Source organism: Apteryx rowi, unplaced genomic scaffold, assembly GCF_003343035.1.
Source record: "Apteryx rowi isolate R43461 unplaced genomic scaffold, aptRow1 scaffold_0, whole genome shotgun sequence".
Classification (NCBI taxonomy): domain Eukaryota; kingdom Metazoa; phylum Chordata; class Aves; order Apterygiformes; family Apterygidae; genus Apteryx; species Apteryx rowi.
The window spans coordinates 10,625,309-10,649,514 of NW_020447195.1; the positions used below are offsets into that span (position 1 = coordinate 10,625,309).

At 57.1% G+C, this 24,206-nt stretch overlaps 1 protein-coding gene across 5 annotated transcripts; it reads left to right on the forward strand.

Annotated features, from left to right (window-relative positions):
* The first annotated feature begins 1,847 nt into the window (after positions 1 to 1,847).
* On the forward strand, positions 1,848 to 22,788 carry UCKL1 (uridine-cytidine kinase 1 like 1). 5 transcript variants are annotated; one of them, XM_026065083.1, is made up of 16 exons: positions 1,848 to 1,930; positions 6,777 to 6,970; positions 7,649 to 7,755; positions 7,970 to 8,140; positions 8,748 to 8,819; positions 10,080 to 10,269; positions 10,783 to 10,844; positions 12,345 to 12,420; positions 15,992 to 16,043; positions 18,569 to 18,667; positions 19,265 to 19,358; positions 20,102 to 20,164; positions 20,591 to 20,713; positions 21,138 to 21,245; positions 21,683 to 21,839; positions 22,424 to 22,788. In XM_026065083.1, exons 1-16 carry the CDS (start codon positions 1,863 to 1,865, stop codon positions 22,498 to 22,500), a joined length of 1,713 nt encoding a protein of 570 aa, XP_025920868.1. In that variant the 5' UTR covers positions 1,848 to 1,862; the 3' UTR covers positions 22,501 to 22,788. The 5 variants fall into 5 exon arrangements, with proteins under 5 accessions (XP_025920868.1, XP_025920949.1, XP_025921024.1 ...); XM_026065164.1 differs by having other exon boundaries at positions 12,404 to 12,420; positions 15,992 to 16,087; XM_026065412.1 differs by lacking the exon at positions 1,848 to 1,930 and adding an exon at positions 5,876 to 5,897.
* Positions 22,789 to 24,206: the final 1,418 nt, after the last annotated feature.

Genomic DNA, 24,206 nt, shown 5'->3' on the forward strand with positions numbered 1-24,206 from the left:
CAGGCCTGAGAGTGCCGCGGGACACCGATTGCGCCACGGGTCGCATCCGGAGCTCCTCTGCGCTAGCAGACCTTCAGGTCCGGTTGTGCTTGGTGCTGCCCCGTGTTACAGCAGCTCCTTGGGTCGGGACACATGGGTGCAATGTGTCCGAACTGTCTGGGATAGCGGGGGGAGATGTCTTTTCACCGTTTCTGGACCCGTCTCCCAGCATCCATCCCTGCTTGATGCTAAATGACAGAGGAGCATCCTCGGCTGCTCCTCCTTGGAGACGCGTGCAGTGAAGCAGAGCTCTCATCTCRCCAGCACTGAGGGTGGGCTGGGGAGCTTTCTCGGCATTTGCAGGACATCATCGTGACTCACTGTGTCACTGGCAGAACGTGCTTGCTGCTCCCTGCTTAGGGTTTTGATGTGACCTCGGTTACGTCCCTCCTTTTGCATCAGCCAAGTGCTGTTTCTTGGGTGCTGCTCTTGCCTCAGCCCATATGGTGCATATGGGCATCACGTGGAGGCATCCRTGACCTCGGAGCATTGTCTAGAACCGCTGCAGACAATTTCTCACGTGCCATGGGAAAATAAACTGCCTACAGGCTCCTCTTTGCTCCCGCTGGCTGCTCCGTGCCTGGCCAAGGCCCTTTTTGCCATGGTGCCCAGCTGTCTCCCATCCTTCGCTGGGCATCTTGCCCTTCGTCCCTGGCTGCCTGCGAGGGCTGCTCGTGCCGGGACTGAGCGCAGGGGCCAGCGGCTGGGCTCCTGCCCTTCCCGGGGAGACTCCCGAGGGGCCGGGAGCTGCTGGCAAGCTGTGCTGCTGAAACGGCAGGGAGGGCAGCAAGCGCCTGGCAGCGGGAGGGCTGAGAGCGCAGAGGCCTGAGCAGCCGGGGSACGTTATTCTTAGTCCGCCGCAGCCCCGGGGTGTTGAGTTTCACAGGCTTGTTTACGCTGGGGCTGGAGAGCAAGGAGATGGCAAGGGGCAGCTGAGCTGCAGGAGCACCCGTGGGAGTGCTTGGGGCCGGACCTCCCCACTCCGGAGGGCCGGAGAGCCCCTCACCGTCCCTGCAGGGCTGCCCCACCAGCCCGGCACAGAGAGCAACACCCCTGCGCCGCTCGCGGCCCCGAGCCCACGCCGGCGCCGAGCGGAGCACCCGCTTCGGCCCCGATCCGTCCCCTGCCCGGAGGCTGTTCCCGCCTGCCCACCCGCGGGAGGACCCCCAGCGCCGCTTCGGCCAGCGCYGGCAGCCCCCATTGGCGCCCGGGGGCTCGGCAGCGCAGCACCCGCTCACTTACCCGGCGGCAGGGCCGACCTCTCCGCTCGCCGAGCCGGCTCTGAATGTCAGAGGCAGGTGAATGAGCCCTGGTCCCGAAGAGCACAGGCGCGGGGGGGCGTTTATTTGTGTCACCGGAGGGGCGGTTAGAGGAGGTGTCGCTCCTGCCCCCCCCGCTTTTTCTTTAATCGAGCCAGTGCTATTAATATCAGGTAATGAACGTAATCTCTGGGTTAAGCTATCCTCTTATGCGCTCCGGCCGCTCCGCAACTCCAAGCAAAAGACACTCCCCCGGCAGCGCTCTTCTCTCCTTCCTCCACCTTCCCGTCCCAGCCCCGTGCTACCGCTTCGGGCCCCGCGGTTCAGCTCGGGGTTTGCCTCCCCGCCGGCCTCCCCGGGGCCCGAGCCGTCGGAGGGGCCGCTCCYGCGCGGGGCTCCTCTCCGCCCGGTTTGCGCCGAGCGCCGAAGCGCTCACGTGGCAGCCCTCTTGCGAGCCTGGTGCCTTGGACGCGCGGAGACGGCGAGCCAAAAAATACCCGCGCGCGCACGCCGAGTAAACACCCCTCTGCCCGGGATCGCCTGGATCTCCGCGGCAGGGTCAAAATGAGCAGTCCTCCCACCTACTCCAGCGTCCGGATATCGGGCTGCTGGGCCCTCGGGCCTGAAGGCAGGTGAGTGCTGCCTGTGCGTCGCTTCGGGGATTTTCTGTTTGCTTTCGCTGCCTGTTTTCTGGGCAGCGGGTTCTCGGCTGCTCCGGTCCTGGCAGCCCCGCTCCCGCTTGTCTGAGGCTGGGAAATAACAGGCAGCAGCTGGGGGAAAGATCAGCTTCCCACGGGACGTGGGATGAAGCCAGTGCGGAGAGCCTGACAGCAGCCTTTCGGGGACGCTTACTGGGAGGATTTGAAGGTTGATTTGAGGCTTTGGTCAGCACGCTGTTTACGGGGCTTGGGGCCAGAGGACGGGCTCTCCCGTTTGGGAGGTGGGCTTCGGGCTTTGCCGGTTGTCCTTGCCGGCTGTGGAGCATGTGGGCTGCTGGGACCYGCGCCAGGCTGCTGCACGGGGGCACGGGGACGGGCTGAGCGGGACCCGGGGGCGCAGAGGGGTGCTCCTTCCTCCGCCCCTGCAAATCCACGCCTGGGAGTAGCAGAAAGCTGTCTGTGGGTCCGTGATCTGCACCGCTCCCGTCCCTGCTGCCCAGGGGTTACTGCAGGGTGGTTAAAGCAACGGTATTAACTTCACGCTATAAATAGAGTTCCCCTTCTCTGGGCGCTTTACCTTGCGAATAGGTGCATTGAAAATGCTTTGTCCCTTCTCCAGGGAATTTTAAAAAGTGATAGAAACAAACAGCAAAATGAGATAAGTAAGAAATGGCTGGGATCAGCCGTTCCTTCGGAGGGCAGGAGAGCCCTTTCCTAGCAAATGCAGCAGCAGAAAACAAGCTGCAAGTACGAAACTTGATGTGTAACATTAGCAGAGAATTTATGATCTTTGCAGCACTCCCCAAAGCCCATGTTTATCTGAGATAAATCATGGGAAACATTGATTTAAGAGGTGGATTATACAATTTATATAAAAGTCCAGAAGTATTTGGATGAGAAAAGACACAGCAAATGAACTCTTGGAACAGGATTAAAATGACCTTCTGAATCCAAGAGCAGGCCCCTGGGAGGGCTAGTAGAGGATGGCTCTGCTTCTCGCAGATGGAAATTCCTGTCCTGGCCCTTCCTTGCACGTGTCCGTAATCCCGCAGCGATCGGCGCAAGGAATACTCCCCGCAGCCCCAGCACGGATCCGTCCGGTAGGTCCCCTTGGAGCCCAGCGTACTTGGTGTGCTCTAGACGCAGGTAACTCGGGAAAGCGGGAAGGTGGTGGAGTGAGACACGAGCAAATTGAGTTGTCAGCGTGGACACGCGGCCTGTAATTCTGGGCACGGCTGAGGCCRTTGCGGGTCAAAACCTCCTCGTCCCTGCAAAGAGCTGAGTTATGTCAGGTCTAAGTGAAGGTGCCGGTGGCACCCCTGGAAGGATCAGCCTGGTGGGCCGTCTCTGGGCTCCCCAAACCGGCGGCCTCTCGTGAAGTTTGGGTCGAGGTTTCAGCAGTTGTCAGGTGGGCCTGACTTTGAGCTGCTCTGTGGCTTCTGGCCTCCGTCAGCGTCTCGGCGTGCAAGACGCCCCGCTGCTCCTGGCTGCGGAGGTCCCCGCGCGGAGAGGAGCCGCGGCGGCTGCCTGCGCCCGAGGCGCGCGCCGGGAGCTGTGCGAGCGTTACGCTGAGATGCAACTTTGTGCTTTGAGGTTTAGCAAGGGAGAGGTTGGTGCCACGTTACATCAGACGCCCGAGAGGAGAGCCCGGGCCTCGTCTCACTGACCCGCTGCGCTGGGACCCTGTGCCGCCCAGAAACCGATGGTCACGGCCCTAAAAGAAACCCGAGTGCAAAGCGCTGCCTAAGGAGCCCTCGGCGGCAAAGCTCCCAGAGCAGCTCTCGAGTAGCTGCAGTCCCTGGGGAGGGGGCTGGACTGCAGATGAAAGGAACGATTTTATTTTCTGGTAAACAACTGCGTCTTTGTCATCTCTGCTTTTATCAGGCTAAAATGACTTTGTTTATGCACCAGCATCATCGTCTGATGTCAGCCCTGCTCTGGGAATAGTGCACGGTGGCTAATTGCTGCTGCAGAGTCACTTGTGGGAGAGGAGAATAAAAGATCCCATCTGTTTTTGCTTTTTCTGCCKCTCTGGTGGAAGGAGCCATGTTACTTCCTTTTCCACAGAAAGAAACTCCAGAAGGTTTTCCTGGCTGATCTCGCCTTGCGATGTTGCTTTTAAAAAAATGATTGTTCGGGTGTTTCTGACTTTGGGGCAAGCTGGAGGCCTGCGGTGCTCAGTCCGGGCTGCGTGCACTGAGGGCTCGTGCTTGCAATGGGCAGGTTTAGTTTGGTGCTCTGGTCCTTCGGAGGGACCGCGTGGGTGAACAGCAGCGCTCGTAGAGTTAGCGTTGATGCGAGAGTGCCAGGGACAGGGGAAAGAGCTGGAAACAGCGTTTTGTTCAGAAGGATCAGGCAAAGTCGGGCAAATAGCTGTTTCCTTCCACCTTGTTAAATAGGCACGGATGCAGGAGAGGTGGAGTTGCACGGTGCTGGGCCAGGCCTGCCGGAGATAGGAGCGGGTTTTGCTGGATGCCGCGGGCGTCAGCGCAAGGCTCCACTTGGGCRAAGCGGCTCCGCGAGGTGTCCCAAGGCGGCTGCTGCCTGGCGCAGGCAGGTCTCGCTTCCTGCCGCGCTGTTCCTCCCCACGGGAGCTCAGGTGACAGCGCCGGGGCCGGGCCAGGGACTTTTCGGTCTGTTTGTCTTTAACCACGAGCCCGCTTCCCTTCTAGCCGAAGCAGAGACCTTCCCCGCCTCGCCGCTTGCTCGTGGCCAGCGCTCGCGTTGTGCTCAGCCCCGAGATGTCCGTTGATGGGGATTGCTGCAGAGGCTTTAAGCACAGATGGCTGCTCTCAAATTTTGATCATTATCTGAAATTGTTCTAAAAAGGGATGGGTGAGGGAAAGGACTTAATCTTCATACCAAAACAGCTTAAAAACAAACAAAAGTTCATGAAACCCTACAGCTTAAACCCTTTCAGGAGCAAAAAAATAACAAAAAGGCAGCAAAGCCCCTCCAGCTAGGTCCGGCTGCCCCAAACCGTGCCCTCCTGGGTGTGTTCCTGCTGCCCGGGGCTCTCCGACCTTGCAGCGATTTCGTCTCTGCTCCGGGCAYGGCTGGGGAGAGGAGAGTGGCCGCTTGGCAGAGAGGCGCGAGTGTGAGCTGAGCAGGGGAGCCCTTTGCACCGACGTGGAAACCGAGCCCCGAGGCTGGATCCGGCCCCGCGTGCTTGCCTGGCCTTTCCACCGAAGCGGCCGAGGGGGGAGTGCGGTGGGCGTCCCTGCCGGCCCGGGGAGATGATCCCTCTCTAATCCCTTGGCCGCGTGCCTCCCTGCTGCAGCGAGTCCCTTGGCCGGCGGGGAAAGGTTACAGCCTGTGGCCGTCCCGCCGCAGCCCGGTGGCCRGCAGCTCTTGGCCTCTTCCCCTCCTGCTCCTCTCAGCCGGTCCTGCCCACGGAGGCGGTTTTCCTTGGCTTCTGCCCAGCGTTTCTGGGACGCCTCAAATACAYGTGTCGTGCTCGGGGAGGAGGCGCTTGAGCCGGTATCGAAGGCACCCCTTGGCCCTCGCGGCGTGCTTGGCATTTGGGGGAAAAGGCTGATTTCCTGGCCAGGGGATTCCTCCGCCCGCATCGCTGGGCACCTGGCTATAGAAACCAGGCAAACAACCCCGCTGCCTTTGCGGGGAAGGCACTGCCGCCCCGGCTCCTGCCGTTCCCGGGCCAGTTCGCAGACCCTCAGCTGGAAGAAGAGATGAGCTAAGCCTGCTTCCAGCCCTGGTGTGTCCTTAGCCCCTTCTGTGAACTTACAAGGAGGAAATATCCRTCCCAAGCCTCCAAAACGGAAAGTGGGAAGGAACACAGATAGCAGGAGCTGGTATAAATAATCCTCCCCATCCCTGCGCTGGCTGGGCAGTGCGGCTGCAGCTTATCTCCTGGCCAGAGTCCACTTATCGCCTCCCAGCCTCTGCTCTCCTGCTGCCAAGCACGAAAGGCCTCTGGAAGGTAGTTTGTTCCTCTCCCTCCCCTGGGCCGCAGTGGGAGGTTAGATAAGACAGCGGCATTTAGCAGCTCAGCGCTGGCTGCTCCAGGGCCGCACGCAGCACCCGGCTGCGCGGCACCCGCTCCGCGCTGGGGCTTGGGCCACAGAGTGAAGCAGATGCAAACGGCTTCGCAGCCTCGGCGAGGGCGTTTCTCTCCGCACCTCCAGCTACAGCACCGTGTGGAGCCCCTCTGCCTGGCCTGGGCAAGCTCACAGCCTTGTCCTGAGGGGTTGCAGCCCTAACGGATGGGAGAACTAGAGGTCTGGCACAAGATTGGGGAGCTCTAAATTGGGATGGAAGTGGGACTGTGTGTGGAGATGAGTGCAAAAGAGGACAAGAGTGTGCAAGGCAGAATGAGGTCTAACTGTAGCCAGGGGCGTTGGCCTCCCTGCCCCGGAAAGGTGTCTCGGGCACTTCAGGACAGGCTATTGCCCTGTGTAGTAAAACTCCTCTGTGCATATGAGAGCTCAAACACTAGGGTGTTTGTTTAACACATGGGTTCCCCAAGCAATAAAGCTGTAGGATACAATGCTTACACTGCACCTTTTCCAGATAAAAAAGTGATGCTGCATGAGAAACTCTAAATGCCGGCCATGGCCTGTGATCAGAGAGGCTTGGGTGCTGGCAGTGGTGCTGCAGAGCTGCAGGCGTTTCCCTCTCCTCCGTTGTGTCCCTCCCTTGCCCATACTGGCAGCACAAGAACCTCCCAGAGACCCTGCTCCCCAAGCACCAGCAGAGTCAGACCCCTTGTCGGGGGCAGCCCTGCTTTGGGTGCTCTGGCCCGGGGAGGACGCAGGCCTCTTTTGCACCACCAGCTAACCAAGTTTCTTCCTCTCCCCAGCAACAGCAGTGCTGAATCCTTGGACCGGCTGTATCCTACAGTGGGGTCCACCAAGCCACCTCGAAAGCGGACCACTAGCCAGTGCAAGTCTGAGCCACCCCTGCTGCGGACAAGCAAAAGGACCATCTACACAGCTGGCCGGCCACCGTGGTACAATGAGCATGGGACACAGTCCAAAGAGGCCTTCGTGATAGGTAGGTAGAGGCAGTGCATGTCAGGGTTCTGTTTCACCTCTGTGCTTCGGCTCCCCAGTGTTAGCGTTGGAGCTGTGAGTCGCGCCGGGGCAGGCTAGCGCTGGAGGCATTGGTGTACCTGTCTTGTGACTCTCAAGGAGTCCCTGGGAGGATTCCTGCTTCACCCACGCTCGTTACAACCTTCAGGTTGGCTCCAGACTCAGGGCTGTGAGTTGCTCAGCCCAGGCAAGAGCAAGGAGAGTCCCCGTGGTTAGTCCAGCGTTGACTAGGTGAGCCCCTAGAATTGGGCAGAAGCAAGGAGCTTGCAAATTGGGATGATGTACTATTGCAGGCACTGGGTGGATCACAGTCTTTCCTGGCTGTTCCCACAGCTCTTGTACTTGTTGCCTGAGTTGTCACGAGTTCCCAGGGATTTAGTCCAGGCTGGCTGTCTTGCCAGCTCTCCGCTTGTTACTCAAGCATCATATGAAGGGTTTCACAGTTTTGCTGCGCATTAGTGGCAATTGGAGTACTTTCCATTTGGCATTTTCAAGGATAACCTCTACCTTGGACTGCCTATCAGTTTCCCTTTTTGGAAGTTCATTCCAACTCAGTGCAACAAAGCAAGAGCTAGGCTCTAGCCTGTGCTTGGAAAGCCAGACTGTGGCTAAGGTGGCTTCGTCTCCTTCTCTCTGGCAGGCCTGGGAGGAGGCAGCGCCTCTGGGAAGACTACAGTGGCCACAATGATCATTGAAGCTCTTGATGTCCCGTGGGTGGTTCTGCTGTCCATGGACTCCTTCTACAAGGTGAGGTTGCTTGTCATAATGGCTAGGCTTCTTGGGCTGCCCTGGTCCTTGGCCTAAAACCCCTGATGGGGAAATGCACTGTTTGACAGCCTCATGTTTTCTTCTGGCCCTCTGGGATGGTGAATGGGGCTGGTGGGCAGGAGGAGCACAGCAGTGGGGAGGGGAGCTTGCCAGAGGGGACAGCCACAGGCTCTAACATCTCCCTCGTGGACAGGTGTTGACCAAGCAGCAGCAAGAGCAGGCAGCCAGCAATGACTTCAACTTTGACCACCCTGACGCCTTTGACTTCGATCTGATCATCGCCACCCTGAAGAAGCTGAAGCAAGGCAAGAGTGTGAAGATCCCCATCTACGACTTTACCACCCACAGCCGGAAGAAGGAATGGGTACGGAGCACTGAGGGATGTGGGGCAAGACAGGGGAGGGACTGCCCTGCCAAGGCAAGGGCTGCCATTTGGACCCCTCCAACCCCTGCCTCTTGCAGGCAGGAGACTCTTGCAATTGTCCTCTGCTCCCTGGCTGGCTCAGGGTGCATATATCAGGTGAGCAGCACCGCTGTTGCAGTCACTAACAACCTAGAGAGGACTGCTGGCAGCAAGGGCAGCCCTTGTTAGCATGTGGCAGAAGCAGGCGCATGTAGAGTGGAAGGAGTACGGTCTCATCTGGACTCGAGAGGCAGGAGCAAGGATGTCTGTGCAGTGCATATGGGTCCGTTCAGTCTACTTACAGGGGCCGGGATGTTACAAGGGGCTGCAGGCTGTGCAGAAGAGGAAGCTGTAGCTGGAAGGATCCTGTTTGTGTCACATACAATATCCCGCCAGCAGCTTTTTGGAGTGCTGTCAATGACCTCAAAGCCTGGGGAACAGAAAGGGAGCAGAAATTCACATCCTTCCTGTTCTTGCTCATCTCCCTGTTGCATTATCGTTTTCCCTGGAATGGGGGTATCTCTGAACACATGTTCTCTGTCTAACCACATTGATTTTGACTCTACAGAAAACCTTATATGGCGCCAATGTGATTATTTTTGAAGGCATCATGGCATTCGCAGACAAGGAGCTCCTGAAGGTGAGGAAGGATTTTGGAATCAGTTTGTGGGAAGCCTGACAGGTGTGAGTGCTCCAGTCCCCCTATTCTGTAGCCTGATATCCCAGCGTATCACAGGCAGAGTCCCACTACTGCAGGTGCCCTGGGGCTCCTGCACGGGACCCTGCTCTGCAATGCTTCAGTGCCCACTCCTACAAGTCAGCACTCCACCCCATGGCCTGCCAGGGGGAGGTGGTGAGAGGATGCTTTCTCCTGAGGTTCAGCAGCAGGGAAATGGCCTTGTCCTCCAGGTTACCCCCAGCTGCTGCAGCTCCTCGCTGTGTAAGAGAAAGAGGCCTTGACTCTTGCAGAGGCAGGTGGAAAAACCCCCAGCAGTGGTCAGGCTTTTCTGCAGAGACCTTGGTCTCAGCTCTTCGTTCCCAGGAACTAGGAGCTGAGTGGTGACCTGGTCCCTGGCAGTGATGATGTATAAATATTGACTAGAAATAACCCACCTCCATGCTGCATGTCTCAGCTTGCATAGCCGGAAGCAAAGCCTGCTCTGCTGCTTGGCGGTGCAAAGCCCAGGGTTCCTAGGGTGGATTCATGCAGCACTTCAGGCTCAGGTGGTGCTTTCCTGGGAATTTTTTGGGATAAGTGAAAAATAGGAGGGAGTGAGCCATGCAGAAACTTAGCCAAGTTTACTCTAGAAAGTGTCCTTCCCTGCCAAGTGAGTGTTTTATGCTTTCCTGGAGCAACGATGACCTCCAGTGGACAGCTGGGTAAATCCCCGAGGAGCATTTCCTCCAAACAACTGTCATTCTTGTCTTTTGCACTTAAGGGCAGTGTCATGAATCTCAGCCCCAGAGTCGACCTGCTGTGCTTGGCTCCCTTCCAGCATTAAGAAGCCAGCACTCCTGCGTTAAGCCAGTTGGTCTGTGTCATGGTCATTAACTTCTCTTTTTTCCTCACTCTTAAATAGCATCCAGCCGAAGGGTTGGGGGCTGTTTATAAAGGGGGACGGGTTTTGGAGCAGGACAGGTCTTTCGGGGCATGAGAGTAAAAGGCAGGTGGCAACAAGGGACCTGTTGCAATGTCTGCACTGCCTTTGGGTAGCCAGGTTCAGAGCCTGCAGAGGCAAAGCTGACATCAGCCTGGCATCTGTCCAGGCCGGAGCTGGAGATGAGCCAAGCTCCGTTAAAGAAGTGCTCTGCTGAAGGTAGGGCTCAGCCTCCCGGCTGTGTCTAGTGGAGAAGGTTGGTCCAAATTACACACTGTTTGTTCCCTCCCCTCTCATTACAGCTCCTTGACCTGAAAATATTTGTGGACACGGATTCGGACATCCGCTTGGTGCGTCGCCTGCGCAGGGACATCAGCGAGCGTGGCCGTGACATTGAGGGTGTCATCAAACAGTACAACAAGTTTGTCAAGCCTGCCTTCGACCAGTACATCCAGCCCACCATGCGGCTGGCTGACATCGTCGTGCCCCGAGGTACCTGCCCAGGGCTGCCCCCGAGCTGCCGTGTGGCTCAGTCCTGAGCGGGACCTGGCAGCACAGTCCCTCTGCCGTCCCTTTGGCTCAGCTCTGCTAGCCAGCCCCCTCTGTCCTCCGGCTGATGAGGACAGAAAAGGGGCTGTACTGTGCAAAGCAAAGGTTCCCTCTGGTCCAGGCTCTCCAACACCAACCAAAAGCAGATTCCTAACAGAAATCATAAAAACACTTTTCCCTCAACCAGCCTCCTGCCATACAAGCTCCTGCTGCTTAGGGATTTAAAGGCTAGAGGTGACTTCTAGGTATACAATAATAGATTATTAAATAATAACAATAATAGCAAGAATGTTTCCTGCTGAATGATGGTTTGCAAGGGGAGGGCTGTTTGGGAAAGCAGGAATCCTGTATGTTCTTGGGCATAGAGGGAAACGTGGGAAAGAAACTTGTTTCAGGCACTGTTAGCACTGTGGCTCTGATGCAGGCCATGTCTCTCGTGTTTTTGACTTGCTCCAGGGAGTGGAAACACGGTGGCCATCGACCTGATTGTTCAGCATGTCCACAGCCAGCTGGAAGAGGTAAGAGCTGCCTGGTCACCCGGGTGTCTCTGGTGGGGGTCGACCTTGCCTATGCAGTTGCGGCATTGCCAGGAACTAGCGCTCTGGGTGCCAAAGCACGGTGCCCAGGCGGGAATGGCCTGGCTTCCCTCTGTGCTCCAGGCATGTGAGCAGCAGGGCTGCTCCCCAGCAAATCCTCCGAGCCCACTGAAGGAGACTGCCTCATCCCTGTGCTCTGGTTAGTGCAACCCTCCTCTGCAATCTGTGTCCAGCAGGAGCTTCCTTCCTTCCCTGTCTCCCTGGGAGAACAAGTCCAGTGAAGACAAACTAACCATCCTCAAATGATCTAAGTGATGTACCCTYCCTGCCCTCACAGCCTTCCCGGGCCCAGCATCGCACCAAACCCTGCAATATTTCGCTGTCTGGCTGCTGGCTCTGGCTTCTCCTCTTCACCCCCTTGCAGACACTGCTGCACAGAGTCTTTCCAGTCAGGAGCCCAGTTCTCCACCTCTTTGTCAGGTGCAGCCCATGGGTATCAAGCCCAAAGGCATATCATGTTTTGACTCCCAACCTGAGTCCAGATCCAGGCATACGCTCCTCTCTCCTTCCCCCTCGCTAGCTTGAACAAGTCTTTAATTCTTTGCTCTGTCCTGGGCCAGCCTGGACCGGTGGGTTGAGTCTGGGACCTTTGATCAGAGGAGACTGTTGTGTGTTGCCGTTCTCTGAGCAGCACAGCCTCCTCCCACTCCTTATCACTGGAGTGGTTTGTAGCTTTGATGTTTAAGTTGTGAAGATGCTTGCCAAATCCTAACCCTGCAGTGCTTCTCAGCACTGGAGTCACTTTGCTTCTCGAGACACCTGCTCTGCTTGGAGCAATGTTCTGGAAGGTGGCAGGAGCATGACCTGGAGATGGATGCACTTGGAAGTGAAGGTCTTGATTCCTGTAGGCCTTTCTGAGCTCCCAGATGGCAGGAGCGCTCAGTCTCTGGAAGCGAGGCTGCACGTGACAGCATCATGCCTCCCACGTCTGCTCAGGAGAGACTCCTCTTATGCAAAGGCGTTGGAAGGTTCCCCCTCCCAGAGCTCCCGCTTTCTGCAGGGCTGCAAGCAGCAGTCAGGGCCTGCTTTCCAAGTGCCCTATTTTATAACGCTAAACTCTGGCAGGTCGAAAAGCTGGTTTCTACACCCTGCTCCGAGGTCACAGGAGTGCCTGTTTGTGCAAGGCCCACCGCCCTGGCATCATTTCTAACACCAGGCCAAGGAGGCCCGCAGCCTTGGAGCACAGGCCAGGAGGGGGAAATGGCTGTTTCTCCCAGCCCCTGGGATCTGGAAAGGAAAGCTCTCAGCTGCGTGCTGCAGCCCGCAAACGCGGCAGCTCCTACCCAGAGCTCTGCTGTGAGCCAGGCTAGGGGTTGGCTTGGGGAGGGGCTTTCATTTATTTGGGGAGGGGAAGAAGGGGAAAAGGCAAGATGTGAATGCAGGAAAATATTCCTATTTTTCCTTTTCTTTTATCTTGAAACGACCCTGGTGTTGACAATGCTTAATACCGGTTGCATTGTGTCTTTGTGTTGCTGCCGCAGCGTGAACTCAGTGTCAGGTAAGAGTCCCTAACTCTGTCCTGTCTGTGCAGCCCGAGGCATTTCCAATGCCAGGCACTGCTTGGCCTAACCGCGACCTGCGGTCGAGACCGACAGCTCACACAACACACGGCCTCGTTACGTTCAGAGCTGACGAGATGTCACCTCGTCCTCAGCTGTGGGGCCAGCAGGGCCAGGGCTGTTCATCAGGGATGCGTACGTCCTGCGAGGGTGCCGCCAGCTCATACCCCCCTGAGCACAGAGCCTGGAAGCTGGGGCAGGGTCAGGTTTGTTAGCTGGGGACCCCAGATCTCTGCAGGGTGGGAGGCTTTGCATCCTGGGATTCTCTTTTATTTTCCTTTGTTTTCTAAGACAAAAAGTTGTCGGAGCCACTCTCCACCCCTGAACAGAACCTGGCCGCAAGGGCACTTGAAATCACAGTAAGGGCTTAGATTAAACGAAGCTGCTTGAGGACGGTGGGAGCCCTGGATCCACACTGTGCAGAGAGGCTCTAAGCCACAAGGCTAATGGCACCCAAAAGGAGCATAACAGCTTCGGCATGGTGAGATACCTGCTTTTATGCAGTACCTAAAGAGGACAAATTCCACAGCAATTACTTTGGGACTAAGAAAATACTTAAGCCACAATCCAGCAGGATTTCTAATTTCTTAGTACCTACAGGTGGATGCTATAAAGTATACAGCACTTTACTTAACCTCTTCAGCATTTGAATCCAGATGGGACTTGTGCTCTCTTACTTTCATTAAGCAGCTAGCTAAGTTTCCAGGTATTTTTGTAGGAAGCAAGTGGGATGCATTACTGCAGATGGGTTTCCATTTACATCTCCATCACTCTATGGAGACACTTAACTCAAGTAACCCTAAAATTTACATTTGGCATACAAAAAAGCTTTTAAAATACCTAAGATGAACAGGAAAAGACTCTCTGCTTTGCTTGTTTTTCTTTAAGCCATTTCTTTCCCAGACTGGTCAATGTTTCATTTTATTTCTTTTTGTTTGTTTGTTTAACACCATGGGGCCTGACATTTCCATACAGACATTTCAGTGCCATGTGTAAGCTTCCCTGTGTGTCTGGAGGTTCAGGTTTGAAGGTGCTATTTAGTGTGGAGAGAAGTTTGTTGCTTTAAAAAATTACAGGAAGAACATTAGAGAGCAGATGGAGATAGACAGATATAAGATTTCTCTCCGCTTATCCTCCTCTTTTATCAAAGCAGCACTCTGTAGAGGTGATCTTTGAACTTTCCTCATGCACCTTAAAAATCAAGTATTTAATAATGTGTCAAGACAATATTAGTAATTTTATAATGGCAAGTTCGGGAAGATAACTTTGACTGCCACAAATAACTCCATGATAACCCCAGCCACAGAAATTTTTGTCTTCTGTTTAAGGCTCGTAGTTTCCATTTATGCCTTTGCCACAAAGCCTGGAAAAAATTTCCTGCAAAAATCTGTTTACACTCCTGGAGTCCTGGTGGTTTTACTGCTGCTGCGGTTTCCGATCAGCTCCTCTTGCAGCTCTGGGCTAGAAAGAGGAGTGAGGTGGATGGAGATGTATATCAAGTGAGACATGCTTGGCAAAATGGGCTTTTCAACTAAAACAATTCCCCATCCTCCAGTCTTGAATGGCTTCATCTAAATGTCACAGTCGTTCTGATGTCAGTGCCTTTTGGTGGCTGTGGGGACATAGCTTGGCCTTTGTAGCTGGTAGAATAAAACCTTAGTGTTTAGATCTGACCCTGACACTAGATACTTTTTTGGTCCTGTCTGACTGTCAGTTGCTCAGATTAGTGAATTCTCAGGCGTTTAAAGGAAATGGTGCTGTTCACTGGACATGTGGCCCTGGTTTTCCCTCTGTGTCGGCTGCTGAGGAACATAGCTGCCTTCCTCTGGATTTAGAGGACAGAAAGACGCTTTCAGAGTGCAGGTCAGGTCTCAGTGTCATTGCAATCAGGAATTTTCGCGTCCAGCTTCCCGCATATTTAACCATGTACGTGCTGGAGGTGTGGTTATGTGCACACACTCCCTTTCCCCCACACCCAGGTGAGTATTTTATCTCATGCCCAGCAGCGGAGCTTGGGCCCGCAAGCCCGAGCCTGCCGAGGCACGATGCTCGCAGCCAGGCCTATTTTCTGTCCCTTCTGCCGTACTTTTTTTTAGCAACAAACCCAGTTCTCGGAGCTGCTGCTCTTTTCAGCTGCATTTCCCTTGCCAATCAATATCCCCCCCCCTCGCCAGGTCTCGATCAGCTTGGCATGCCCTTTGCCAATTGTGTCTTTAAATATCAACCCGTGGCGCAGTTTAATAGCCCTTGTTTGAAATGTCAGCCGTGAAAGCCAGCCGCTGTACGTGTTTGAAATGCCTTGACTGCATTAGGTGCTTTGTAGCTGGATGTCTCTTGTCTGCTTCCTGTTTGATAGCATGCTCAACAAAGAGCTGAGGATGTTCCCTGAAGCCTTCCTGAGAGATGGTCGCCCCCTTTCTCTCTCTCTCTTTCTTTTTCTTTCTTTCTTTCTTCTTTTTTCTTTTTTTTTTTTTTCCTTTAAAGCTTTTGTTCTGGGGGGAAAAAATAAGTTTCCAAAGTGAGACATTTTCTTGACGCGCTCATGGCTGCCCGTCTGAATTTTCCGTCGCCGTGCCGCCACGCAGGGGGAGGGACAGGAAGCATTGCTCTCGCACGCTCGTCGTGACAGCGGAGCCCTGCTCCCTCCGGGCCCCCCGGCCGGGCCGGGCAAGGGGGCGACCGCAGGCCTGGCGAGCCGCAGCGCCTGGGCCGCAAGCGGGGCGGCAGCTGGAGGGGCTGAGCTCTTGCCTCTGCCTGACCTGGCCCTGCGGCCCCTCAGCACAGCTGCGTACGAGCCCCCTCCAAGGGACGGGGACCCCAGGGCAGGCCCAGGTGAACGCTGGTGCAGGTCTTCCCGGCAGGCAGGGACAGAGCTGGGAATCTCCCGTTGTTCCCGGGCTGGGCCCTTCTGGGCTCTCCAAGGCTTGAACAGAGCCTCCTGCCACCGGGCCAGGAGCTGCATGCCCCTGTGGGCCCGCCGCAGCGCTGCGGGGCCTCCGTGCCTGGGAAGGGGTGCAGGAGGGGTTGGGCGAAGGTTTTGCAAGCTTGGCCTTGAGCACCTGCCTTCGTGCGGGGATTGCAGCAGCTTGGACGAGGGCTGGGCAGCCCTCAAGGCGTTTCTGTCTGGGCACGGAGAGCCGCTGTCCGGGATGGAGATGTGACAGTATCCCTGCTGTGAGTCCAGGGCGGTGAGAGCAGACGGGGCTTTTCTCCCTTGGAGCTGGGGCTGTGTCTGCCGAGACCTGAGCAGGCACTGTGGAGAGCAGATGTGACACCACTTGGTCACCGAGGCAGGCGCGCCGGGGTCYGTACCGCCTGCAGAGCCCGCTGCAATGGCCCGGGCACCGGGCAGGTCCAGGAGCCAGCGATCAGTTAGGGCTTTTTTTTTTCCCCCCTCGGACTAATGACAGTGCTTTCTCCTTTGTTTCCTGTTGTGTTCGTCCCTCTCCCCTTAAACTCTCGTGTTTCCTGTCTTGTCTCCCCTGAACATCCCTCCTACCTGGTGAACAGAGGAAGCTGCGCTGGGATATGTGAGGAGACAAACGCTAACGGCCGCGTTCTGGTTGTGACGCTAACACCGGTGGATGGGGGCGAGGGCTGTGCAGCGTGAGCCGCGTTACTAACCTGGGCAGGGGGTTCGGGCAGACCGCGCGCGGGGTCCTGCTTTGCTGGGGCTCTGCAGGCCAAACCAGGGGGCAGAAACTCGAGAGACTTTATCCCATGCCTCCGTCCTGGGAACGGGACCTGCCTCTGCTTCCCCGGAGAGAGCCGTGGGGATGCCCACAACTCTAAGTGACTTTCCTGGGCTCCCGGGGACGCCAGGCCAGAGCAGGGTTGAATCCTGACCTCTCCAGCCCCGTGCCGAGCACCAGCCCCTGAGCGGGCGTTGCAGGGAGGCGCGGAAAGCTCGATGACAGGTCGCTGACAGCGTTTCAGCAGCGCCTGTTCCCAGCTCGGGGTGCAGGGGAGGTGTTCCCAGGCGCGCGGTGCCGCTCGCAGAGGTAGGAGGACTTGCTGGTATTTGTGGCAGGGAACAGGAGCCGATTGACACAGCTTGTCRCAGCAGGCACTGCAGAGCCTGGGGCAGGAGAGGAGCTCCCCATCCTGCTGGCGTCAGGGGACCCTGGGCATCCCTGGGGCGCAGACGTGGCAGTGACGGAGAGGTGCCTGTTGCCTGCTCGGGCACGTGCCCCCAATGGGCTGTGGCGGGTGGCAAGCAGCCCGGTGCCCTGCCGTCCCCACATCCACACCGCAGGCTCGTGCCCGGCCGGGGGGCAGCAGCGTGTCGGCGTACAGGCGCTGTGCTGCGGGGCCGGTCCCAGCCCGCAGCCCCCGCTGCCGGGAGCAGGCACCYTCCGCCTGCCGAAAGCAGGGCTCGCGTCCCCAGCCTGCCTCGGCAGCTCGGGCCACATAGCTCTGCGTCCCTGGGGCCAGGAAGGGCTTAGGTTGGGCTGGATAGCGGAGGCGCCTGCAGGGTCTGTCCTGGGGCCAGTGGCAAGGGGCTGGTGGGAGGCCGAAGCTGGAGGAGGGAGGGGAGGGCTGCAGGAGCAGAGCTGCTTGGTGCTGCTGGCAGCATGGGCCTGGGCCTGGGAAAACCTCTGAACACGGCTAACCCAAATTTTGGTGACTAACAGTGCGGCTCGTTTCACTGRTGGCCAGTCCAGGGCCTTGAGGGCTGCTTCTCCCAAACCAGCGGTCTTCTGGCCRTGGGAGCATGCTGGGTTGGTACAGYCRGCCCGGCCTCTCCRGGCAGCRGGCAGSTCTGCAGTGGGAACGCAACCCRTCCCATGTGCTCGGCAGCGGTTACRGGTTGGCTCAGCTCTCGGGAGCRTTCCCTGCACAGGGACTCTTTGCTGCCTCACAGCACTGGAGTTGGCRAAAGAAAGGAGCCCTTAAGTACCCAGCAGGCCTTGGGAATGTCTCGTTTGGCGTTGGYTGGCTGAGACCAGGAGATGGCTATGCGGATGGAGGCCTCGGGCCATCTAGCCCTGCCATCCTCCATTCCTACCCAGTCATCTTCTTTGTCTTTTCTGCTTGTGTGCCTCTGTGTGTGTGCAATTAATCCAGGTTTCTGCTTGATTTGAAACTCATTCACCGGGTGTTTTCATTTGTGTGCTTTCTTCTTCTCTTTCCCAACATCTCTCTGACTGGAAACAGCTGCTCTCACGTTTGTGGTRTGACGTGTGGCTTTCTGAACCCAGCCCTCCTCCCAGACAAAGTTGCTTGTCCATCCTGCCCAGCCTTATGAGAGCCAGATAGATGTGACCGTCATCTCATTACTATCGCTCTCAAATAGAGAGGTGACTAATGGGGATCCATTGTAAGCTTCCTAGTGAATGGTGTTCCCTTGATCCAAGAATAGCTCTCAGCCCTATTAGTTATGTGSAGATGAGTCACACAGAGCCAGTCCTGTCCAGCAGTAAAGTCTTGAAGCTGTTCCCAGTTTGGTATTGATTTGACTATCTCTGAATGGGCCAGACACACTCTCAAACAATCTCAGTGCAGCCTGGTTTCTCCATCCCTCGCAAGTCAGCAGAGCCATCCCCGTGATTCTGTCCTATCTGATCGAGCCATGTGCCAGCGCAGGTGGCCTGGCTCAGTGTCCAGTTCCTAGTGACGTCCATCTCGTGTCTTCTAAGCCAGAGAAAACTGTGCAATGGCTCCTCCTCACCCAGTGAGTTCAGGATCCATCACCAGCCTGTAGCCAGATAGACTCCCAAGCAGAAGGATGTTTTGACTTTGTTTTCCATGGAAATTTTTTTCCCCAGCCTGTGGAATCTGGAGGGCAAAGCCTGGCGTGTCACAGCTGCCTAGTGGGAAGGGAGCGGGTCCTTGGGCTGTGAGACCTCCTGCCTCCAGCTCTGGCTCCACTGACCACCTTTTCCCTGCCCTTTTAGTGCAAGGAGGTCCCTTTGCCATCGCAGGTGTCCAGGCAGGGCTGGCCGCTCATGTGGCTCAGCTGGATGACCCTTGTGTGTGTTTGCAGTGTGAAATAAACTCTGGGAGGATGGCTCTGGCCGTGTGCTGCACTCCAGCCTTCGGGCAGGCCTCGCCTGGAGCGGTTCTGATCTTGTGTTTGTTTTTCAGGGCAGCCCTGGCCTCTGCCCACCAGTGCCACCCCCTTCCTCAGACCCTCAGTGTGCTGAAGAGCACCCCTCAGGTGAGGGGCATGCACACCATCATCAGGTAAAGCCCCCAGCACCGCGGCTCCTCGGGCGACATGGGGCTTGGCTGGCAGCTTGGTCGGGCTCAGGTTGGTTTGGACTCCTGAATCCCAATGGCTGATGTTGTGCCCTGTCCCTGTGGCATGGGGGATGCGGGACAAGACAGCCCTCATCTCTCATGGGTCTCTTATGTGAGATGTGGTGTTGGGCCCAAGCCAGGGTGTCTGCTCATGGTGCACGATGCGCTCAAGGCTCTGGTGTGATCTGCGCTCTGAGGCCTTGGAGTTTGTACGGGGAAAGCTGGGTCACGCGGAGGTGAGATGTCACCAGGCCACAGTTCAGACCACGCCATGGTAGGCCCCAGATGCAGGAGCTGGGCTGGGGGTGCTTTTAGAGGCATCCACTGGCTTGAAGTGCTCCATGGTCTTGCCAACAATTTGTCTGCTTTTTACCTTAAAACTGCCATTGCAATTCCATCCCATGGGCACCATGTAAACGAGAAGCTGACAGCCAGCTAGGGCCAGGAGGGCTGCCCTCCTCCAGGCAGCTTCTGACCGTGTCAGCATCTCCTGGGACACATTTTGGCCCATAGCTTACATTGCCTTTCCCTCCCCTCTAGAAACAAGGAGACCAGCAGGGACGAGTTCATTTTCTACTCCAAGAGGCTGATGAGGTTGCTGATTGAGCACGCACTCTCGTTTCTCCCTTTCCAGGTAGGTTCGGTGTGTACCGGGAGGATGGGCAGTAGGGTGCTGTGTTTCATCTCCAATTTCTAACCTGTAACTGCCAGGAAGATGGGGCAGCCCTGGCTCTTTTCCTGCAGCCTTCCCCATATGTCAGCCTTTTCCTTCTGGATTGAAATGGGGCCAGGATTCCCCTAGGCTGTGGAGCAGCGACRTGACCTCACTGTGATCTGTTCCTTGCTAGAACAGCCAAGCCCATTTGCCTTTTATTGCCCCTGCTTTTCCCACCCCGGTGATCGGTGTTCACGTGCCTCTCCGTGCCCTCACGTTGCTGTGCGTTTACTGGGGAAGGCAGCGCCGGGGGGTGGGAGATGGGAGGGCCATACTGGACTAGGCAAGCATCCGTTTGTAAAGCTGTACCTCCTGCAGCAAGGCCCAGGTGGAGAGGTTAACAGCATGGCAAAGAACTCGGACCGGTCCCACTGGCAGTCCAGGGACTGGTGCTAGCCTATGGACTGGTCTTTGCTGTCACACACCCCCAAACCAGCGTTTGGAGGCTGGAAAGTCCCCTAAGAGATGACATCCTTTGGCACAGCCCTGGGGACAAGTGCAGAAAATGGCCACATTTCCCAGATTCTCATCTCTGGATGATGATGCTTTGTCCAGCTTCAACTTCCAAGCAGCCAAACCAGTGGACACCTGGCTCCCTGGTACCAGGGCTCCTCCAGGGCCATGTCAGAGCCTGTAGTAACGCTTCCACRTGGTTTTTCTAGAGTTGCACGGTCCAGACTCCTCAGGGACAGGACTATGAAGGGAGGACGTACAGCGGGAAGCAAGTAAGTGGAAATAAAAGGCACTATTCAAACCTGTCATGTGGGGCTAGATTGAAACCCCATGCCTTCAGGAGAAGGACACCCCTGGCTTCTTGGGGCTTTGATCAGGCCTGCACTTGGTACCTGAGGTACCTGCAGTCATGAGCATGATACCCGATATCGTCAGGACAGGCAGTATGTTGGTGGCCAGGGATGTCACCAGTGTGCTCCAGTGTCACTGTGCCACTTGCTGCCCTCCCGCTGGAGGGGACAGGTGAACTCAGAGCAGCACAAGCCTCTCCTGGAGGGGACGTGCTTCTGGGTTGCCCACCGCAGGYGCTCACTGTGTCCAGGCACAGCGCTGTACTGGGGGCATAGTTACTGGTCTAGCTTAGTCCTCATCTAGTCACTTTGTTGTGCCTTGCCGTTCATCCTTGCCGTGCACTGCAGATCACCGGAGTGTCCATCCTGCGAGCGGGCGAGACTATGGAGCCAGCGCTGCGAGCTGTGTGCAAAGACGTCCGCATCGGGACCATTCTCATCCAGACCAACTGCAACACAGGCGAGCCGGAGGTAAAGGCTCGGGCCCTGGGCTGGTGAGGGAATCTCCTGGCCGTCAGCGTGTATTTGGGAGGTGACTTGGGTATTTCATGAGAGCTCTTCAGAGATCTGAGAGTTGATCTTGGCGGGGGGTGAGCGCTCACAAAGTGAGTGCTCTGAAAGCCTCCAAAGTGGGCTTTTCAGCATGTTTGTGCATGCAGGAACTGGTTTGCTGTCCAAGTGTTTGCCACCTGTGCCTGGCCCAAAGCGGACRGCTTGGGTCCTGGAGATACAGAAATGCATGAAGGTGCTCAAGATGGACTGATGTAGCCCAGTCCTGTGCCCCTCCATGAGAGGGGATTGGCAAGCCCCTCGATTCGGTGCATCAGGAGAGGTCCCCACGTGACACCTCATGCCCCCAGCCCCCCAAGCTGATCTCTCTCTTGCCCCTGCCCAGCTCCACTACCTGCGGTTGCCAAAGGACATCAGCGAAGACCAYGTGATCCTGATGGACTGCACGGTCTCCACGGGCGCAGCAGCCATGATGGCAGTGAGGGTGTTGCTGGTACGGAGGCTGTGGGGCTTTCTGCAGAGGGCGGGTGCTGGGTCAGAGGTTTGGTTGGGCCCCAAGAAACATGCAAAACRCCAGACCCCAGCCATACTGGGGAGCCGTCCATTGCAACTGGTCCCTCCTGGCAAAGGAGGGGGACAGGAAATACAGAATGAGCTGGGATGACTTTGTAGCCTGGCACTGACAAAGTCTCCCCTTCCTTGGGCAGTAACAACCTGGATTCAGTTGGTTTCTTGGTCCTTTGCCCTAGTAACCCGGCCAGCTGCTGGGAGGGGAGGAGAGAAGGTGGCTCCAGGAAGGTCCTCGATTGCTGCTACAGGAGGCATGGGCCGTTACACAGCTCAGATACCCTTATCCCATTGCTTGTCAGCCCATGTGTCTCCAAGCTGCATCTCCCACCCTTCTGCCCTGCCTCTGTGCCTCTCCTGCAGGATCATGATGTCCCAGAAGACAAGATCTTCCTCCTCTCCCTACTTATGGCAGAGATGGGTGTCCACTCAGTCGCCTATGCTTTTCCCCGGGTGAAGATCATCACCACCGCTGTAGACAAGAAAGTGAATGACCTTTTCCGGATAATCCCTGGCATTGGTGAGTAACTGGGTAGGAATGAGCTATTGCAGGGGAATTTTGTTTCTGGCCCACTCACCAGAGGGGGTAAAGCCTGCTGGTTGTCAGCAGCAGCTTAGATCAGGCCTTGTTTTACCTGGGAACCTGCAGCCTCTCCCAGATCCTGCTGCCACTGGGGTGGTGGGGGTCAAGGAGTGAACGTACACACTCTGAGCACCATCAGGCATCCGTGGCCTTGTTGGCAGAGGGGGCTGCTCCACGTGCCGTGAGCCTCCTGCAGCCCAGGTGGAGAAGTTGGGCTGGGACAGCTGGAGCAAACCTGTGCCTGCCTCATTCCCTGAGCTGCCCTCTGAAACAAGCTTGTCCAAGACAAACTCACCATGTTCTCTCATCCTCGCCTCTGCGGTGCCAGGAACACCCCTGCCAGGGGGTGCTAAAACAGCCTCCTGGCTGCTCCAGTTTCGCTGCTCCACACATTTTAGCCCCACTGGAGCTGTCAGATAACCCTGCTTTTGTGGTGCTGTGTGCTGGGAGGAGGACAGGCTGGAGGGGCTGGTTCTCCCCACAGAGCTGCACCATGACTGCATCTCTCATTCTCCCCTCAGGGAACTTCGGTGACCGGTACTTCGGGACGGATGCTCCTCCCGACTGGAGTGACGATGAAGATGCTCTTAGCACTTAGCTGGACGTGGAGATGCCACTGGAGACAGGCAGCTTCAGCACCGCACCTTAACCCTTTCCTGTCCATCCCTCCTCCTCACCAAGCATAGATATTTTTTTCAAATCTTACATTGGAGATCTAGGGCATATTTTTTCAAAGAAACACAAATCCTAGTTTGACCCTGTGGACAGCCATGTGTCCCAGGGTAGAGTGGAGTTAATTTATTTTAATTTAAATATTTGCCTATATAACTTATTGGAGATATTTTATAAAGAAAAAATAATAAATTTTTTCTCTGGTTTTCTTGAATGGAGCCACTGGTTGGCAGCAGCCCTGCCCTGAGGAGCTGCTGGTCTTCCTGGGCTTGCCCAGGAGGAACGGTAACCCTTCAGGACTGCTGCCCTGGGAAGGGAGGTGCCCCGGCACAGCGGGTTTGCTCTGGATGCAGGGGTGGGYGATGAAAGGCTGAGACCCTGCTTTCAACCCCACCGCCCTGGAGCCCTCTTCTGTCTGCGCTGCAGTTTACAGCCAGGCGGGTGCTCCGTGAGCAGCCCTTACAGGGCCGAGCCCTGGGGGAGTATCTGCTGGGATACGCTTGCTCTGTCCGACACGGCCGAGCAGGGAGCAAACGGGTGCAAAGGACCTTGAGTTTCTGCTCTGCAGCACCGTCACCTAGTCAGAGCCGGGGGGACAGAGAGCATCTTGCAGCCTCTCTGCAAAGACAGCGTAACCCCCCTCAAACCACGGTCTCCTGCCCAAAGCAGGGCTGGGAGCAGGAAAAAAAAATACAAAACACTCTTCCCAGCTCCTTCCTCTTGCTGCCTGGCGCTGGGGAGGAAATACCGTGCTCCGGCCCTGAACGAAGGGCTGGTACCCACGGAAAGGCAGCGCTTCGTGTCGGCCGGAAAACTGAAGCTCGGGTTGAATCAAATCACGCTTTAGCTTGAAAAGGACCGAGCCCCTGTTTCAGTTGAGCAGCCGAACTGAAACCCGGCGCCGCGCTCCCCCTCACGCCAGGACGCCGGGGCCGCGCCGGGGCAGAGCGGGGCTCGCCGCCGCCGGCAGGAAGCCGCAAGCAGGCCGGCCCGAAGAGGGGGACTTAGAGCAGGCGGGGGCCGCGTGGCCCAGCACCGAGGCGTTTCCTTCCCTGCATGAGTCAACACAGCAACACAGCAGCCTCACGCTGGCCGTAAAGGGGCCAAGATGAGCAGAGCCGGCCCGGAGCAGGCTCCCGGCCGGAGCAAGGAGAGCTGGGCCAGGCTGGGGGGGGATGCTCTGCCAGGCCTTTGCCGTGGGCTCTGGTGTGATGGGCCCGAAATGACTGCCACCACGCCACGGCTTGCTGTGTACATACTCAGCTAAATTCAAAAGGCGGCAGGGGCCCGCGTTCCTGCCRGCGCTCGGTGGAAGCCCGCGCGAAACACGCCCCGAGCCGGCGCCGGCACGCCATCGAAGGCAGCTAAAAATAGTCGCCCGCGTAGGTGGGAGGAGGGCTCCTGAGCGCCGGGGCTGGCGGCGCAGCAGCCCGGGGCTTCGGCTGGGGCAGCCAGCGACCGGCGACCGGCGGGGGAGCCTCGAGGGACGGGGGACGGGCGCCGGAGCCGGGCGYGAGGGAGGACGGCAGCCCGGGGCCTCCTCGCGGAGGGGGGGGACAAGGCGGTGATGGTGCTGGGCTGGGGCTGCCCCCGGGGCGAGGAGCCCGCGGCACCCAAAGCACCCCGTCTCCA